This window comes from Micromesistius poutassou, assembly GCF_964030765.1.
Source record: "Micromesistius poutassou genome assembly, chromosome: 11".
NCBI lineage: Eukaryota > Metazoa > Chordata > Actinopteri > Gadiformes > Gadidae > Micromesistius > Micromesistius poutassou.
In genome coordinates, this window is record NC_140281.1 from 3,041,493 (window position 1) to 3,061,659 (window position 20,167).

A 20,167-nucleotide genomic window follows, 5' to 3' on the forward strand; every position below is an offset into this window, starting at 1 on the left:
CTTGTGGTTCTTCTGCATGCTTTGTGAAGACCCTGATGATGAAGGACATGGTGTTCTGCTTCAGATCAGAACTGCCTCCATCAAATTTTGCTCCCGTGAACTTTAACCTCCACCAAAGCCTCTGGCAGGTGGAGAGAGGGCTGCCGTTTGAATCCAACCAGGAGGACACAATCCTTGTCTTCCTTCTAAAGTGTACGTAGTCATTCTCAAAATAAAGGTCTTTAATACTATTATAAGGTTCTCTCTGTGGCTCTTCTTGTGTAGAAGATGGAATATAGTCTTTATAAACCAGGCTTTCAATAAACCGGTGTCTTTATGAACTCAGGTCTTTTTTAACTGCTCAAATGCAGAGTTGGCATGGTGACCGTGTTTTTACCACCAAACCCCGCCCACTTCTTGGCAGGCCAACGTGTCAGAACCAGCTTTGGATTCTGTCTGTGCTCCGATTGGCTGGGAAGTGACTGGAACAGGAATAGTGTCAGCCACACTGAGACAGTTTGTGATTGGCCGTTGGTCTTCTCATCAGGACTAGGGGGACGACAGACCCCTCCCCCAGATTCTGTAGCCGCTGGTTCAAATACACACTGTCCTCTGGTGGCCTGCAGGCAGCAGACACACAGAGACCACGTCAGTTTGGTGTGTATGTTTCTGAACATACATACACAAATATACTTCAGTATACACAAAGGTTAGGGGTTGGAGGTTAAGGGGTTAGAGGTCAGAAGTTGATGTTCAGGGGTTAGAGGTAAGAGGCTACAATGTTATGGGTTAAAGGTTAGAGGTCAGAGTTAGAGGTTACGGTTATTAGAGGTTCTGGGTTAGAGTTCGATGTTGGGTTTTAGAGGTTGGGAGGTTGAAGGGTAGAGGTAAGAGGTAAGAGGGTTATTAGATGTTATGGGTTAAGGTGGGAGGTCAGGGCTAGAGGTCATAGTTATTATGAAGTTCTGAGTTTGAGGGTTAGTAGGGTTAGTGGTTACAGGTTGGAGGTCTGGGTTTGGGATCAGGGTTAGGTAGCAGTAGGGCTAGGAGTTATGGAAGACTCACCGCTGCTTTAGGACCAGAGGATGAAGGCCAGAGAAAAGAACAAAAATAAAAATAAAAACTGAGAGGGAAAGAAAAAGACTGGTATTAGTTTTGTCCCCGGTGACATGTTACTAACATGTTACTAGAACACCCCTAGAATAGGGTGATGTCACTAGAGCCATGCGGTAACATCTGACTAGAATTTATACCTTCTCTTCTAGTTGTTTGATCTGTCGTTTCTGTGCTTCTATCCATTCCTCCAACTCCTTGTTCCTCTGGACACACAAACACATCCTGTTGTTTAGCGTTAGGAGTAGCATAAGTAGCAGTAGTGTAGCCTACTTGCTGTGCTGCATAGCATTAGCAGTATAGCATAGCGTAGCCTACCTATGGGTTGTACAGCATTAGCAGTATAGCGTAATGTAGCCTACCTATGGGTTGTATAGTATTAGCAGTATAGCGTATCATAGCCTACCTATGGGTTGTATAGCATTAGCAGTATAGCGTAGCGTAGCCTACCTATGGGTTGTATAGTATTAGCAGTATAGCGTATCATAGCCTACCTATGGGTTGTATAGCATTAGCAGTATAGCGTAGCGTAGCCTACCTATGGGTTGTATAGCATTAGCAGTATAGCACAGCATAGCCTACCTGCTGTGTTGTATATTGTATCATTATAGCATAGCGTAGCCTACCTTCTGCGTAGTATAGCATTAGCAGTATATTGTTAGTGTAGCGTTAGGGTAGTCTACCTGCTGTGCGTGATGCAGCATATCCATCCTTTCCCTCAGGATCAGTACGTCTCTCTCTCGTAGCTCTACCATCAGCGCTCTCTTCCACTGCTCCATGGCTCTCTGCAGCCCCTCTCGGTCCTCGTCCGCTAACAACTCTGACAGGCGACACCCCTCCGCCTTCCACCCCTCCATCCTCCACGCCGCCGACCCCGCACCCCCCTCCCGCCATCCGCCCAATCCCGTGCCCCCCTCCTGCTGCAGGACGTCAAACAGCATCGCCTCCAGCTCCATTATCCTCTACACAGGTGGACAGACAGGTAGATACACAGAGAGGTAGACAGACAGAGAGGTAGACAGACGGATATACATTATTCGCTTTTCAGTAGGCCAGTGAATGATACCTACTTAGAGCGTTCAACAGGTGAAGCCAGGTGAGCACTCACCTTGTGGGCCTGGTCCATAGACTGCTTCCTGTAATCTAGTTCCTCATCCAGATAGCCCTTCTGTTTACTGAAGAGATCCTTTAACACACACATACACGCACCAGTGATAAATATAAATGTCAGACTACAGAAAATCGTACCACACATTAATAGTACGCTTGACTTCATATTGAGTACTCACGCATGTGAGTGAAGGCCTTCTACCAGCCTTAACTATTCCTTTTAGAATTTTACACTCAATACTGCTCACACAATTATTGCACGTACCTTTTCACTCTCGATATCAAACATCTTCTGTTGTAGAGTGGACTTGGTCCCTTCAATGGACTCCAACCACTAAGAATAACAGGCAAACCTAATTTAGTCTCTTACAAGCAGTTTTCTAGGTCAACATTTAGCAAGGCTATGTAGCCGTGGTTTGAGTTGGTTTGAGCCAGAGTTGGTTTCTGCTGGCAGTGGTTTGTTAATTGTTGGCTAGCCTCAGTTGGTTTTTAGCTATCAGCAGTTTGTTGGCTAGGTTAGTGAAGTTGGTTTTACCAGGTCACCTTACCTTCTCAGCCAGCGTGAGAACATTTCTCGCATGGATAACAACCACCTGCTCCTCATTGGACAGGTTCTGAAACGAAATGTGACATCACCACAAAACAGACATCGCATCACACATATCGAACATTACATAAAAATACGTCACAGACATTATCACACATAACATTCATCACATAATAAGTAACAGACATAATATCACACGTAACATAAATGATGTCATAAGAACACACATTACATCACCACATAATACAGATAACATTGCATAACATTACATAATATATATACGTGTATATATATTGTAGAGCTACCCTATAGATACAGGAGAGATACAGAGTGACAGATATAGTAGACACCCATACGAAGGAAATGCAACATACACTTACGGCGTTATCCCCAAGAATATCCAACTTCTTCATCAGTTCACTGATCACAATTTCCTACAAAAGACAATATATAATAGAATATTATTATATCATAAAACATCATATTACATATTACTTGCCCTCTAGTGGCCACGTTGTGTCATTACACGTTAATGATTCACTTACCGTGACACCCTCCGCCTCGCAGTAGAGCTGAAGTGGACTGATGCCTTCTGGGAAATGTAGTGGATGGAAGTTGATGCCAGGTGACCGCCGTTCCCGCTCCTTAAACATTGATGGTGTTCATTGTTTTCATGGAAACAGTGACACCAGCATGTAAGGTAGCCAGTAGCGCTAACACCATACTGACCTCCAGTTCTAAAATGCGGAATTCCAGCAGCTCGTTTTGATCCCTGGCGTCCTGGATGTCAATCCTTAGCCGAATTTCTTCTGCTTCCATCTGCCTCAACTTCAAACCAACAGAGGAAGAAAATACCATTTTACCATCTAAAATACAACGGTAAATGTTGTTAGTTTGATACACTAGCGCCAGCTAGCACCGCCGTAACGTCTCGTAATACCACTTTGTACCACAAGAGGTCACTGTCACTGCAGCATCCAGCCTGCCCTCAGTCCGACATGACAGGATGGGAGTTGTGCTGCCCAGTGGGCATATTCTAACCTCTTGTCAATTGCGGTAAAGAAAATTTATGATAGAAATAGAAGCAAAACATGAGTTTACATTGTCGTTGCTCTCCACTGCTGGAGACAGCTCTTGGCGAGTAAAGGTATTAAGTTGGATGCTGAATTCACAACGTTTCTTCTACATTGGTAAAGATGAAAATTGCTGTTCCTGCTAATGTTGGCATGTGTCATTAGCTTAAAAATGTAGCTACGTAACTGACAGTGTTAATATGTTTCTTAAGTTAACTGTTTGTTGATAAGCGGTTCAGACTAGGTTAGAATACAATAGATGGTGCAATAGAGGTGGACGCCTCAACTTAAGTTCAGAGTCAGTGTTGTGCGTTTATTGCCCCTCCAGTTTCTTTAAAACTCAATCGAATGAAGCCCAGAGCAGAAGGGATGCTGCTCTGCCTGGCCACTATCAAGAGAAGGAGGCTGCTTTCCAACTGTCAATCTACCACCGCTTCACATAATGCTCCATGCCTACATCTCAAGATGTTTCCCTCGATCACCAGTTCACCTGCTGTTCCAATTGTAGATTTTCCTAAAGGGGTACTATCACGCCACAAAAATACTAAGAGAAACAGCTTGAGATTTAGGCATGGAGCATTATGTGAAGCGTGGTAGATTGAGACCCCGCAGACCCCCAAGATTGAGTGATCAGGTCGTAGCTCGAGCATTAGGAAGAGAGATTCACAACGAAGGTGACGGACAAGAAGTGTTTTTAACTGGAAGTAGCTTACCTTTTCCACCAGCTCCTGGTTCCTCTGATACAATGCCTGCTTCTCCTCCACCCACTTCAAATCCTGAGAAGAGAGAGAGAGAGAGAGAGAGAGAGAGAGAGAGAGAGAGAGAGAGAGAGAGAGAGAGAGAGAGAGAGAGAGATGGATTTTCGTGTTTGTGTGTGTGTGTGTGTGTATATTGTACAGTGTGTGTGTGTGTGTGTGTGTGTGTGTACCAGTCCTTGTTGTCTCAGAGACGTCTCCAGGTCCTGAACTCTTCTCTCGTAGCGACTAACTTCAGATAACAGCTGCTCCCTGGTCTGGTAGAGAGACACAGAGAACCAGAAAGAGAGAGAGAGGAAGGGAGCGAGAGAGAGAGAGAAAGAGAGACATAGGACCAGAGGGAGAGAGAAATCAAGACAGAGGGGAGAGAGAGAAAACGAATATTGTGAGAAAACAAACAGTGTTTCTTGATGAAGGCATGCACACAAACACACGCATGCACGCACGCACACACACACACACACACACACACACACACACACACACACACACACACACACACACACACACACACACACACACACACACACACACACTTTAAGTAGCGGTGAGGACCTTCATCTCGGTCTCGGGGTCCAGGCTGCCTCCGTTGGTCTCCTGCAGCAGGGCGTAGGCTCTCTGCAGGGCCTGGTACTCCTGGGTCAGCTGTCTGAAGCGGACCTCCGCATCCTCACGCAGTACCACCTGGTCCTCACGAAGCGCCAGCTGGTCATCACGAAACACCGCCTACACACACACACACACACACACACACACACAATGATGGTTGACTTTTGACCTTATCTTTTTGTTCATATTTGGCCATTTTGAATTTGACGTAATTGAACGTGTTGGTACAAGGGAGACTTACGACAGCTAAATGTATTTTTCTTATTATTAATTGTTGCATATTGTTTTATATATTGTTTATTTGGGTTAGGATTCACCACTTTGCAAAAACGTCTGTGAACGAAAGTCCAACAATCAACAACATTTACTTTCCATGTGAGTCTAACGGACAGTAAACGTGGTACCGAGGCCTTTCACCCGTCCCGAACACACCTCAACTTTCTAATGATTAGAGAGTATACTTAATACGGTATACTTAATATTAAGTTGTTTGCACAGACAAAACGACGCCCAAATCTGAGCACCACATTGGGCTTGATGGCTCCAGCGTGTGCAGGGTACTCAGCCTAGTTTCTGAAGGGAGGGGGGATTACGTCATCAGGGTCGGTGTCAGGGGTCCGGTCGGTGTGGAAAGACAGCGACGATCCATCTGAGTCGACGTCCTCATCGTAGCCGTAGAATGTCTCTATAACCTACAGACACACACACACCAACACACCATCTATGAAGTCCTGAAAGACAGACAGGACAGGCAACCAGACAGACAGAAAGACAGATTGCCTCACCCTGCATGCTCTGAAACCTCTTTTTCTCCTCAGAGATTCTTGACGTCGATATTTGATAATCATGTCTCTCTCCTAGGAGAGGAGGAGAAGTAAAGGAGAGGAGAGGAGAAAAGGAAGAGTGATATTAAAGTCAAAATCATATTATCCTACAATGGTCATGCACGTATAATGTCCTGTATTTGCTACTTGCTTCTGTGTACATAACATTATAATCAATAACAGCACCCCCGCTGGTGGTTGTTTGTACTGTATCTCCTCTCTGAGCAATACTGCTGCAGTACTCAGTATTATCAACAGTAATGAAAAACAACACTACTTACTATGACTGTCTTCACATAGCCAGCGGTCTCCAGAGCCTAGTGGCGCAAACACACACACACACACACACACACACACACACACACACACACACACACACACACACACACACACACACACACACACACACAATAGTAGTACTTTATTCATACTGTAGTAGTATTGTAATATTGGTGTAGTACATTAGACAGGTCCTCTAAAAGGTTCTGCTGTATCAGTAGTTTTAAGTAATATATAAGCACTGTAGAAGCATTGTAGTAGTACTGAAGTAGTACCTTGGAGAGGTCCTTTATGACGTGCTGCTGTATCAGTAGTATTAGTAATATATTAGTAGTAGTACTGTAGTAGTACTGCAGTAGTACCTTGGAGAGGTCCTCTATGACGTGCTGCTGTATCAGTAGTATTAGTAATATATTAGTACTGTAGTAGTACTGCAGTAGTACCTTGGAGAGGTCCTCTATGACGTGCTGCTGTATCAATAGTATTAGTAATATATTAGTACTATAGTAGTACTGCAGTAGTACCTTGGAGAGGTCCTCTATGACGTGCTGCTGTATCAGTAGTATTAGTAATATATTAGTACTGTAGTAGTACTGCAGTAGTACCTTGGAGAGGTCCTCTATGACGTGCTGCTGTATCAGTAGTATTAGTAATATATTAGTACTGTAGTAGTACTGCAGTAATACCTTGGAGAGGTCCTCTATGACGTGCTGCTGTATCAGTAGTATTAGTAATATATTAGTACTGCAGTAGTACCTTGGAGAGGTCCTCTATGACGTGCTGCTGTATCAGTAGTATTAGTAATATATTAGTACTGTAGTAGTACTGCAGTAGTACCTTGGAGAGGTCCTCTATGACGTGCTGCTGTATCAGTAGTATTAGTAATATATTAGTACTGTAGTAGTACTGCAGTAGTACCTTGGAGAGGTCCTCTATGACGTGCTGCTGTATCAGTAGTATTAGTAATATATTAGTACTGTAGTAGTACTGCAGTAGTACCTTGGAGAGGTCCTCTATGACGTGCTGCTGTATCAGTAGTATTAGTAATATATTAGTACTGTAGTAGTACTGCAGTAGTACCTTGGAGAGGTCCTCTATGACGTGCTGCTGCTCCTGCACTTGCAGATGGAGGAACTGCACCTCCTTCTCCTCGGGGTTCAGCTCCTCCAGGTCGTTCAAGGAGCTCGGCCTCCTCCCACCTCCTCTGTGTCTCTGCCGCTGTGAAACAGACCATAATATCACGCCGTGGATAACTTCACGCTGTGGATAGCTATCTTAGTTAGCCAACGTGCTGTAGTCGGGGGCAATGGCTGGCTTCCACACACTCAAAGTGTTGCTAGGGTCTCATAAACTCATCCACGTTGCCATGGTAACCACCGCGATCTACAGAAACGACGGCAAACGCTAATTTCGAATGAAAGTTTGGTAATCACCCCGTTTTACGAGTGTAATTGTAACCACCATATCCCAAGTGTAACTATAGTAACTACCCTGTTCTATAGTAACTATGGCAACCACCATGTTTTCCGTAAGGTAACTGACCACTGTGTTTCTGAGCGTCGTCACGGCGACCTCTTGTCACGGTTGTCATGTTTACCATGTCCAGGTTCTCCTGGGTGACGAAGCGCAGCTTGTTGTCAAGGCGACGCACGGCGAGGGCTAGCTCTTCGTTCTTCCGGCTCAGTCGTTTGTTTTTGTCCAGCAGAGGAAGGAACTGGCTCTCGGCCTCGCGCAGCCGCTTCAGCTGGTGCACAGAGAACACCACCCATTAGTGACCCGTTATTAACACGTTAATAACACGTTGTTAACAAGGTGTTCAGACGTCGTAGCATGTTGTTAACAACAAGGCTACTGCCAAGTTATCATTCACATGCTGATGCTGAACATGTTATGTTGTTATTAACATGTTATAAATAGCTCAAATTACAATGTTCAATCATTATTATTCATATTTATATATATGTATATATATATGTGTGTGTGTGTGTGTGTTTATTTTACCAGTTCATTGCGCTCTTCAGAGAGCAGTGCGTTGCGGTCCTCCAGTTTCCTCACGATGGCGCTGAGCTCAGCAATCTTTAACTGAAACCTCCGGGTCTCCCTGTCCTCCTGCACCTACACACACACACACACACACACACACACACACACACACACACACACACACACGCACGCACGCACGCACACAAACACACACACACACATATAAAGACATGCATACATACACACATACATACACACACATACATGCACACACACACACACACATACATACACGCACACAAATACACACACACACATACACATACACACCAGCAACATCAGCAAGACAATTTTCTACATGACTACAGCAGTCCTACTACTACAGTACTACAGTCCTCTGACTACTACAGTTCTGCCGAACTACACCTCCTCTTACCCCCGCCCCTCCGCTAGAGAACCAGCCAAGACCAGTTAATATAATTAGTGCAGTTATTCTTGATGATGGATGGCTGGATGGCTGGATGCACGGACGGACGGACGAAGGGCATGAAAGGGAGAAAGGCACGCAGGGAGCTAAATGGTCGGTGGACCTGCTAGTGCAATGCGAAAGTCCATCTGTAAGGTCCACAAGCCATGTAATAGTCATGTAATGCTAAAGTTAATGTATAAGGTCAACATGCTACACACATGCTCAATTATGCTAATTTAGCATTATGAATGCTAGTGTTAAAAGGTTAACATGCTTACGTATTTTTATAAATATGGAGCTGATTGCTGGCTTACAAATTGAGTCATTGGATTTGTCAATGTATCAGTATTAATGACAGCAGCAGTTGCAGTGAAAGTATTACTAGTAGTATTAGTAGTGGAAGTTTTAGTAGTAGTAGTAGTAGCAGAGGTAGTAATCGTCAACTAGTTGTTAAGTAGCAGCAAAAGCAAGACTGTTAGTAGTTTTACCATTAGTAGAAGTAGTAATTGTCATAGCAACGTCTGTATATCAGAAATGGAAAGGGGTGGGGGTCTTACAGGAAAGGGGGTGTGGTTAGGGGTGGAGTTAGGGGTGGGGTCTGGCTGATTGGGTCCCGCCCCCCGCTGGGCGTCTCGCAGGACGGCTATCTGCTGCTCGGCCGCCTGGGTCTGCAGCTGGAGGCGGTGGGCGTGGCCAGCCTGGAGGCCCAGAGCCTTGTCCAATACACTCACTGCCCTGTCCTTCAGACGGATCTCATCCATCTGGGGGGGGGGCAGGGGGGGGGGGGGGGAGGCAGGGAGGTAGGAAGAGACAGGGGGAGGGCGGAGGAGGGACACATATAGACAGAGAGAGGTAGAGAGGGCGGAGGTTGGAAGGTAAGGTGGGAGGGAGGGCGGGAGGAAGGTTGGAAGGAAGGATGGGAGGGAGAGAGAGAGACGGAGGGTGGCAGGGAGAGAGAGGAAGAGAGAGAGCGAAAGAGAGAGAGAAGAGAGAGAATGAGAGCGAGAGCGAGAACATGTGTGAAGGGGCCTTCATGACCAGATTACTAGTATGAATGTATTGTGTGTGTATGTGTACTGTATTTTATTACAGTACCAGTCAGTGTTTCTCTCTCAGTCTCTCTTGGTGCATGGTGTATGTTTAGTGTATATTAAGTGTGTATTAGTGGGTATTTCATTGTGTCCTATCCTATCCGTCCTCATTTCTCGCTCTTTCTCAGTTTCTCTTGGTGCCTCATGCTGTGTGTTTACTGTATATTAGTGTGTATTTCTGTGTATCTCAGGGTGTGCCCTCCTACCAGTCTGTGTATCTCTCTCTCACAGTCTCTCTTGGTGCCTCATGGTGCGTGTTTAGTGTTTATTAAGTGTGTATTTGTGTGTATTAGTGTGTACTTCAGGATGTCCCCTCCTACCAGTCTGCGTATCTCTCTCTCAGTCTCTCTTGGTGCCTCATGGTGCGTGTTTAGTGTTTATTAAGTGTGTATTTGTGTGTATTAGTGTGTACTTCAGGATGTCCCCTCCTACCAGTCTGCGTATCTCTCTCTCAGTCTCTCTTGGTGCCTCATGGTGCGTGTTTAGTGTTTATTAAGTGTGTATTTGTGTGTATTAGTGTGTACTTCAGGATGTCCCCTCCTACCAGTCTGCGTATCTCTCTCTCAGTCTCTCTTGGTGCCTCATGGTGCGTGTTTAGTGTTTATTAAGTGTGTATTTGTGTGTATTAGTGTGTACTTCAGGATGTCCCCTCCTACCAGTCTGCGTATCTCTCTCTCACAGTCCCTCTTGGTGCGCTGCAGCTCCTCCTGGTGGTGGTGATGAGCGGTCCGGAGCTCCGCCGCCCTGGTCAGACACGCCTGCTGGGACGAGCCCAGAGTTTCCTCCAGACCCCTCTTAGACCCCCTCAGCTCCAGCACCTCCTGCTGGAGCCGGCTCCTCTCCGCCTCCCATCCCCGGCGCGCCTCCTCGCGGGCCTCCGCAAGCAGCGCACTCCTCACCTGATGGGGAGAGGAAGCAGTACAGACTCAGAGACAGAGCCTGGCTAATGAGAGAGGTACAGACCACTAGCTAATGAGAGAGGTACAGACTCATAGCTAATGAGAGAGGTACAGACTCATAGCTAATGAGAGAGGTACAGACTCATAGCTAATGAGAGAGGTACAGACTCATAGCTAATGAGAGAGGTACAGACTCATAGCTAATGAGAGAGGTACAGACTCATAGCTAATGAGAGAGGTACAGACTCATAGCTAATGAGAGAGGTACAGACCACTAGCTAATGAGAGAGGTACAGACCACTAGCTAATGAGAGAGGTACAGACTCATAGCTAATGAGAGAGGTACAGACTCATAGCTAATGAGAGAGGTACAGACTCATAGCTAATGAGAGAGGTACAGACCACTAGCTAATGAGAGAGGTACAGACTCATAGCTGTAGAGGAAGGTACAGACTCATAGCTAATGAGAGAGGTACAGACTCATAGCTGTAGAGGAAGGTACAGACTCATAGCTAATGAGAGAGGTACAGACTCATAGCTGTAGAGGAAGGTACAGACTCATAGCCTGGCTAATGAGAGAAGGCGGTCAAACAGGAAGTCAGACCAACAGGTTGTCAGTCACACAGGAAGACAGACAGACAGACAGACAGACAGACAGACAGACAGACAGACAGGTAAGCATGCAGACAGTTGGTCAGAACGACAGGTTGTCAGCCAGACAGGAAGACAGACAGAAAGACAGACAGACAGATAGAAAGGAAGACGGATAGACAGGGAAACAGACAGACAGACAGACGGACAGGTAGTCAGACACCCAGGTGGCCGTACCTTGTCGGTGGAGTCGTCCCTCAGTGTAAACACCAGGCCGTTTAGTCTCTGGATTTCCCCGTCTTTGATCTTGATCACTCTCATCAGCTCCATCTCATGTTGTCGTAGCAATGTCTCCCGCGTAACGGCCACTTCCTTCACCTTGTCGTCATGGAGTTTGGTCCGGAGCTCCGTCAGGGCAACGGTCGTGCGGTGATGCTCCGCCTTCAGCTCCTGGGTCCTCTCTCTCTCGATACGGCTCACCTGGGGATATACATACTATAAATATACTATATATACACTGTGTATCTACACTATGTGTATACTGTATATATACAAACATACAATCTGGGTCCTCTCTCTCTCTAAACGATTATACATACTGTTATTACATAACACTTATTGTATATACACACAGATATACAGTCTTGGTCCTCTCTAGACGACTCACCAACTATATTACCAACTATACATTTATTAGATTAGAGTTTTGGTACTATGAGTATTATTATAAGTGGGTATTGTACTATATGTATAATAGTAGCATTAGTACTAGTTTAAGTAATGGGTATTACCTTGGTTTTTTCATTTTGTAGTTCTATCTGAATGTCAGTAAGTTTGGCTCGGAGCTCCTCATTGGCTGCCTGGAGCGTTGCCATGGCGTCAGGTTGGTCGGCCCTCCCTCGCCGCCCCCCTCCCCTCTTGGCCATGCCCCTCCCCCCCCCACCGCACACACAGTGTCACACCACCTGACGATCAACCATCACACAGCCTACACATCACACACACACACACACACACACACACACACACACACACACACACACGTAGTGAGTTATTGAATTAGACCTAATGAAAAGAACAGTTCTACTTCCGGTCTAAACAGGAAATTGGACCCATTAGTTTCCATGACAATCACAATATAGCATCAGTTATACTTCAAACATTACATACACAACACAAGACGGACAGAGAGACAGACAGGGTGTTTGCTCATCTAGTTGTCAGACGTAAACTTTCTCTTAAAAATGTGCAAATATCCATGCATGCATGTACACACACACACACACACACACACACACACACACACACACACACACACACACACACACACACACACACACACACACACACACACACACACACAGGTGAACTATTAATTAAACTCACCCTTCTCCAGGAGCCCCAAGACACCGGCACCTGATACTCTTCCTGTATGTGTGTGTGGGTGTGTGTGGGTGTGAGTGTGTGTGTGTGTGTGTGTGTGTGTGTGTGTGTGTGTGTGTGTGTGTGTGTGTGTGTGTGTGTCAGTTGCAACCGGAATGTAGCATTGCTAGTCTCCTCTCCACAGCAAGCAATCTATCGAGCAGCGCTACAGAATGTAACATCTCTCCCTGTCTCACTTCCCATCTGTCATTCAGATTGACTCTCCTACCTGTCTGTCGTGCTGCCGTACCACCTGTCTGTCTGTCTGTTCCCAGGCCAGTGTGTTAGCAGCTAGCTTGTAGCCTGTCAGGCGATGCTAGCAGCAGCAGCCTCTTACTGCAGCCTCCGATAGCGTCATCGCACTCCCACACCCCCTCCCTTCTGGTCCCCTCCTCCCCTCTCCTCTACACCCCCTCCCCTCTCCTCCCCTCTCCTCCCTTCTCCTCCCCTCCTCTCTCTCCTCCCCTCTCCTCTGCGAGGGATGGAGGGAAGGATGGATGGATCAGTGTGAACGAGAGATAGAGGGAAGAGGAGAGGAAGATCCCAGACGGAGGGAGAGATGGAGGAGCGGAGGCTGGTACTGCTAATGTGAACATAAGGTTAATTCAGGTCTGTCGCCCTCTGTTGGCCGCTACGTCCATAACACCTAACTGCATTTCATTCAATTGTATTGATTGTATGGTACTTAGTTGTTGTTGTTGTTGTCGTCTCCCCCTGTGCATGTTGAGTGTTGGGTAAGCTCATTTAAAGGTTAGGTAACAGGTGTGTAAGGGTGTTCAGGTTAGGCTAAACATAGTCTCACTATCAGGTTTAAGATTATTAATCTAAAGTCCAGTCTGATAGTAGGCAAACTCAGATCTGGGTGAATGTGGTTGTTTCACTTTCATTGGCTTCATATTTGTTTTGACCAATCATGTTGCTAGAGATTTGGATCTGTAAGTGCTTAATTGGCTGGCAACAGCGAACACCAACTCAGCCAGCATTAGTAGACTATAAAAAAGCGTAAAATATCAGAACTCAGAGAAACGATGCGGAAGTCGCTGAGCTGCCTGCATTTATACTCCCCTGTTGGGTCACAGGGGGGCAGTATACTAGGCTGGGAACCAGATGAATCTGAGAGCTGATGTTTATTCGCTCTGGCTAGTGTGTGAGGCCCCTCTCCCATTCAAACTGATTGCCAGCAGACCTGGCCCTGGTCAGGCCAGGCTAACTCTTTAAATAATAGCTGTTCGTTTGAAAGTTGACTGCAGAGAGAAGCACGCTACGGGAGCGCCATTAAGGCAGCCACCGTTATGGCGGCCACTGATTGGCTCTGCGACCGTTGATAACACCCCTTGGAAATGAAAAAATGAACTGAGAGGTTCCAGACTAATACGCATTTTCACAGTCAACAGTCTGGCGATGTCAGGCTAGCAGTATACCATTTCCGACCCGAGTTCATAAACCGACGAGCAACTTCACAAGGGAAACCCGAGACCGAGTCTGCTCCATGAAAATATGTTGAAAAGAAATATAACCATATTTCAAAGGCGACAAAATCCTCAAAATGTACTGCTGAAGGCAGTTTATATATCGTTAATAACTGAAAATACAGTCTTTTGATTTTGCAAGGTCAAGGTCAACCTTGCTTTCAAAAGCCAAACCAAAAAAGTGCCATTCCTCAGCGAATGTGTGGGTCCCTGACCGGCAAATGGGGAGTGCGCAGGTCTCTGAGGAGCGATGTAGATCTTTGAGGATCTATTCCAGAATGATGGACACCGAGGTACAATAAAGCCTTTCGGGTTAGCCCACCAGTTGACCAGTTAGACATCATGGCTGTTTTGTCACTATTTGACCACTAGGGGGAAGCAGATGGCAGCGTTCCTTCAGCTCCAGGTGGGCGTTGAGGTTTCGAGTCCATCCATCTCTCGAGCCCCCTAGACACCTGTTGACTCAAGCCAGAGGCCGAAGTGGTCCTGGTGTAGTTAAAATACTCAAACAGGTTGAGGATAGCATTTTACATTTTCAAGTTGCTTTGAAGGGAATCAATTTATGATCTTAATATCATATTTTGCTGCTCATTACTCTGGTTATTATTCAGTGAATTCCATTGTGATTCACTTTTATCTGTAATAGATTTGCTTTGTCATTTTTTGTATTGTCTGTACACAGGGCCTCATTGTAGAGGAGTCCTTGGACTCTATTGAGCTCTCTGTATAAATACAGGTTATATTTATATATGTTCAATAATAAGCATCATAAACAAATGCCTTAAACTCTGTAACCTTAAACTCCTTGTCTGCTTGACAACTTTATATCTAATAACTGTCAATACAATACAATACAAAGTATATTATGATTAAGAACAGGGTGTATTTACACTGTAGCTGTGAGGTACACATAATATACACACACAGACGGGAAATGATGCCAGGTCTTGTCTCCAAGGAGATGGAAGCAGTTGCTAAGATACTGTGACACTAGGATTTATTTTTTACACACACACACACACACACACACACACACACACACACACACACACACACACACACACACACACACACACACACACACACACACACACTTAAAGTATGTTTGTTATTTATCAGGGATAGAGGTGAGCAAGTCCAACGTTTTTAATAACCACAAAGTTGTCTGTTTGGTTAAGTTAGCTCCAGGTAACTCGTCTCTGCTTTGTGGAGCCACAATCACCCCTTTGAATAAGCCCTTAATATGAAAATTTGCCATTATCTCAGGGACCCCTGTTTCAACAGAATGTTTAGTCCACGCTCACATTAAACACATTTTTACAAAATATAAAAATGGTTTGAGTCTAACTGGCTATCATTAACATGTAGCTATCTATAAGCTAGCTTGTCCTGGCTAATGGTAAACATAAAGCTAGTGGTACATGAGCTTGTTATGTACAACTCCCTCTAGTGGACAGGCTAGTTATTACCAGTACACACAAACACACACACACACACACACACACACACACACACACACACACACACACACACACACACACACAAAACAGGTACACATTAATGCAATGACAAGGAGGGCAGTGTGTGTGTGTGTGTGTGTGTGTGTGTGTGTGTGTGTGTGTGTGTGTGTGTGTGTGTGTGTGCGTGTGCGTGCGTGTACATGCGTGTGTGTTTGTGTGTGTAAAATCTGAGATGGGGGGTGGGGTTTGGCAAGGGCAACAAGGAGAGAGTGAGAGAGGAGGCAGAGAGAGGGAGATAGAGCGAGAAAGAGAGGGAGGGAGGGAGAGAGTGAGGAGACAGAGAGAGAGAGAGAGAAAGGAGGCATAGAGGGAGAGAGAGAGGAGGCAGAGAGGGAGAGATGAGAGGCAGAGAGGGAGAGAGAGATAGACTGAATATCAGGCAGGTTGTGTGGGGGGGTGGGGGAGAAATATCCCCTGCACCACTGTGTGACTGGAAATTTAATAGATGAGAGAGTGAGAGAGAGAGGCAAGGGCGAGGGAAAGAGAGAGACAAGGGGGGAGAGAGAGAATGAGAAGACGAGGGGGAGGGAAAGAGAGCGAAAGAGAGGGGGAGGTATAGAGGGAGAGGAGGAGGGGGAGAAGGAAACAGGGGTAAGCACAGAGAAGTGTGCATTCTCAGCTTCCAGTAAACAGCTAGCAAAAAATGCTATGGGTGAGCGATGGAGAGAGAGGGAAGGAAAGAGATAATCTGAGCATGTGACATGACCTTTCCTATTCAGACCACTGGTAGTACTTGAACTACTAGAACCATTAGAACCACAATAAATACTAGTACTAGACATAGAACTACTAGAACCATCAGAACCACAATAAATACTATTACTAGACCTAGAACTACTAGAACCATCAGAACCACAATAAATACTATTACAAGACCTAGAACCATCAGAACCACAATAAATACTATTACTAGACCTAGAACTACTAGAACCATCAGAACCACAATAAATACTATTACAAGACCTAGAACTACTAGAACCATCAGAACCACAATAAATACTATTACTAGACCTAGAACTACTAGAACCATCAGAACCACAATAAATACTATTACTAGACCTAGAACTACTAGAACCATCAGAACCACAATACTAGAACTAGAACTACTAGAACCATAACCACCATAACTATTTATATTCTCTGCCATTTATATTATAGTAGTTATGGTTATAGTATACTATAACTATAACTACTAGAATAACTAGAAATAACTAATAGAACTACTAGACCTAGAACTACCAGAATAACTAGAATTAGAACCTCTAGAACTGATGGGTAACTGCTAGAACTGCAAGAATCATAACTACTAGAACCACTAGAAATAACTACTATAGAACAACTACACCAACTAGAACTACTATAACTAGAACCACTAGTTAAAAGTAGAACTACTAGAACTAGAACCAGAAGAGTTAAAAGTACTAGAACTACTGAAACTAGAACCAGTAGCGGTCAGAATCAGAAGCACCAGAACTAGTAGAAACTTTAGAACCTTAGAACTACTTCTACTAGAACTAGATCTATGAGAACAAGAAATACTAGAGGAACTAGGAACAACTCGGACACTGAAGAAAAGAGGACAGGACAAGGAGAGAGGAGAGAAGAGAGGAAAGGAGAGAGGAGACAAAGTGAGAAGAGAGGAAAGGAGGAAGGAGTGAGGAGAGGAATGAGAGGAGATCCAGATATATTATTCACGTGTTTAGAGAAAATTAAGTATGGTTAATCCAAATGATTATTACATGTTAATTATTTCATAATAACAATTATACATTATTATTATTATTATTATTATTATTATTATTGAGGCATGCAAATTTGGTTTTCACAGGTACGCACACACACACACACACACACACACACACACACACACACACACACACACACACACACACACACACACACACACACACACACACACACACACACACACGTAGCCTACGCGGTTCTCTAGAAGTGTGCCGTGATTCAGAAGAGAATAAAAGGTGAAAGCTCTCCCCGCAGTATCTGAGGAGTCTGGGGGTCCCGAGACCCCTCCGCGAGCGCTCCGTCATCTCCAGTCATCATGCTCTCCTTAGTGAGATTCAGAGAGGAGGATGCGGAATGTGCGTAAACGCCGCGCGCACTGCCCAGCAGGCGCCGTCGCGTTCGCTGCCTGCGCGCGTCTCCAAGGATGAAAGAGAGAAGAATGCGCTCGGATGCAAGCCGCCGCCGCTCGTGAATGAAACAACGACCTCTCTCCTCGGTTCTCCGCGCTCTCCTCCGCTCGGACGTGTTGGCTGTCCGCGAGGTTTTCCAACCCCAACCTGTCGTCACCGCGTTGGCGCTGCGGATTACACCGAGACGGCGAGGATAGCAGCGCATTGATTCGAGGGAAGGGGAGACAAGATAGCGAGGCTGGAAGACTGAGGCGAGGAGAGAGAAAAAGCAGCTCGTCCATCGAGACGTCCAGGTAACCTCCAGTGGACACGCAGTGGTTGAGGTGGGGGGGAGGGTTGGCGGTCGTAATTATTGCATTTTTTCAGATTCACGTGTGAATGCAGAAAGCTGAGGTGACGGCGGACTTTTATCACCGCACATGTAGATTGGCCCTTTTTATTAGCCTGCGTTAAAACGACAGGGCATGATACGGCGCGATGTGGTTCTGTCAAGGTTCCCCAATCGATCGTCGTCGAAATGTGATTGGTTATGTAAGCTCCGCGGTCAGACGCCTTTCCTTGAGTCCTTAAGTCAGACGACGCTACTTATGATGTTATCGGGGTGCAGGAGACTGGGGGGGTGGGGGGGGGGGGGGGGTGATGGGGGGGGGGACGCAAGCCATTTTGTGATGCTGCTGCTGCCCGTGCAGAGAGGGGCCTGCTCAGGATGGACACGGCGTGCACTAGGTGCGCCGTAGTCACAGCTGCAGCCATGAATAGGCCGTTCTGTTGTAGAGACACACCGCCACACCGCCACTGCAGCTCTGTCTCCTCATCTTCCTCACACGCTCGAGCTCTGATTTTTTTTTTTTCCTACCGAGATAGATCGTCCCGTCCCCCCCCACCCCCTCCACCCCCTCCCTCCCCCAAAAAGGATGATACTATTTAAACACGTGTTATAGTGTTATTTGGGAAAACAAAAAGGAAGGAAAAAGACTTGGCACCCATTTTGAAGCTAACAGGTTTTTTTTCTGCTGGTGGATTGCGCCTCGCGCTCCCTGATTCCCACGTCCTGAATCCATTTGCTGTTGTCATAGTTACAGTAGCCGACGTTGGCCTCCGCCGCACCTGTGTCTTTGTGTGGCGAATGTAAATACATCAGGAGATGCATGTGAAAATGCGTCGGTGTGTACATGTAAATAAATCAGGAGATACGTGTAGACACAGATGCGTGTAAATAAATCAGTTGATGAAAGTCAAATCAGTTGATGCATGGAAATACATCAGGAGATACACCAGTAGATAGGCCTGCATGTAAATAAGTCAGTAGATACGTGTATGTACATCCGTTGATACATGTAAATACTTTAGAAGATATATATGCGTAGATACATCAGTTAATACATGTAAATACATCAGTAGATGCATGTCAATACATCAGTAGATAGGCCTACATGCAAATGCATCAGTTACATGTTAACACATAGCCTACGTACATGACAATGTAAAAACATCAACAGAAATACAGCAGCTCTATATCTGAATACTCTGGAGTTCTCTAACAATGTAATTGTTGGGTACATAACAATGTAGAAACATCAGCTCTACCACCTACACATATTACATACACATGTAAATACAGCAGTAGATAGGTACAAAGCAATGTCAATACACAGCAGTAGATTGATACGTAGCCATTTAAATACACTTCAATAGATAGATACATAACAATTTAAATACACAGCAGTAGATAGATACCTAACAATGTAAATACACATAGGTACATAACAATGTGAATACATCAGTAGATTGATATGTAAATACATCAGTAGATTGATACATAGCAACGTAAATACATAAGTAGATAGATAGATACATAACAACGTAAATACTCGAACAGATAGATCCATAGCAACGTAGATAAATCAGCTCTACATCAACGTTCTGTAGATGCATAACGTTTATACACCAGCTCCCTAGCTGCTCTGTGTATTCATGGTGATAATACATCAGCTTTACCCGAGTCCTCTGTAGATAGGTTATTTAAATACAACGCTAGATACATAATGTAGTCACAGCGGCCCCCGACTTCTCTGTGGATACGCATTAAAAGATGGATCAGCTCTCCCTACTTTGAGCCTAACAGTGTCCATACATCAGCTCTTAACTATACAGGCCCACCGAGAAATGTCAGGGCTGGACCAAAACAAGCCGTTCTGGCTGAAGGCGAAGCAACAACGGTCAGGCTGTTGGGAATCCAGCGTGTGTGATGGAAGCGAGGGTAATGGGAGCGTGTGCG

At 45.3% G+C, this 20,167-nt stretch overlaps 2 protein-coding genes across 2 annotated transcripts in view; one reads left to right on the top strand and one right to left on the bottom strand.

Moving 5' to 3' along the window:
• The window catches only part of LOC311355660 (leucine-rich repeat-containing protein 4B-like), a 46,268-nt gene that overhangs the window by 14,980 nt on the left and 11,121 nt on the right, over nucleotides 1–20,167 (top strand). The window lies entirely within an intron of this gene.
• jakmip3 (Janus kinase and microtubule interacting protein 3) lies at nucleotides 1,052–12,248 on the bottom strand (the record flags this gene model as incomplete). The annotated part of the gene is made up of 22 exons (XM_084475719.1): nucleotides 1,052–1,102; nucleotides 1,233–1,298; nucleotides 1,776–2,054; nucleotides 2,201–2,278; nucleotides 2,468–2,536; nucleotides 2,751–2,816; nucleotides 3,124–3,183; nucleotides 3,295–3,393; nucleotides 3,479–3,577; nucleotides 4,536–4,598; nucleotides 4,751–4,834; nucleotides 5,133–5,261; nucleotides 5,780–5,878; nucleotides 5,972–6,043; nucleotides 6,292–6,327; nucleotides 7,370–7,501; nucleotides 7,887–8,033; nucleotides 8,291–8,404; nucleotides 9,299–9,502; nucleotides 10,489–10,731; nucleotides 11,560–11,802; nucleotides 12,114–12,248. 22 exons carry the CDS (start codon nucleotides 12,246–12,248, stop codon nucleotides 1,052–1,054), a joined length of 2,568 nt encoding a protein of 855 aa, XP_084331845.1.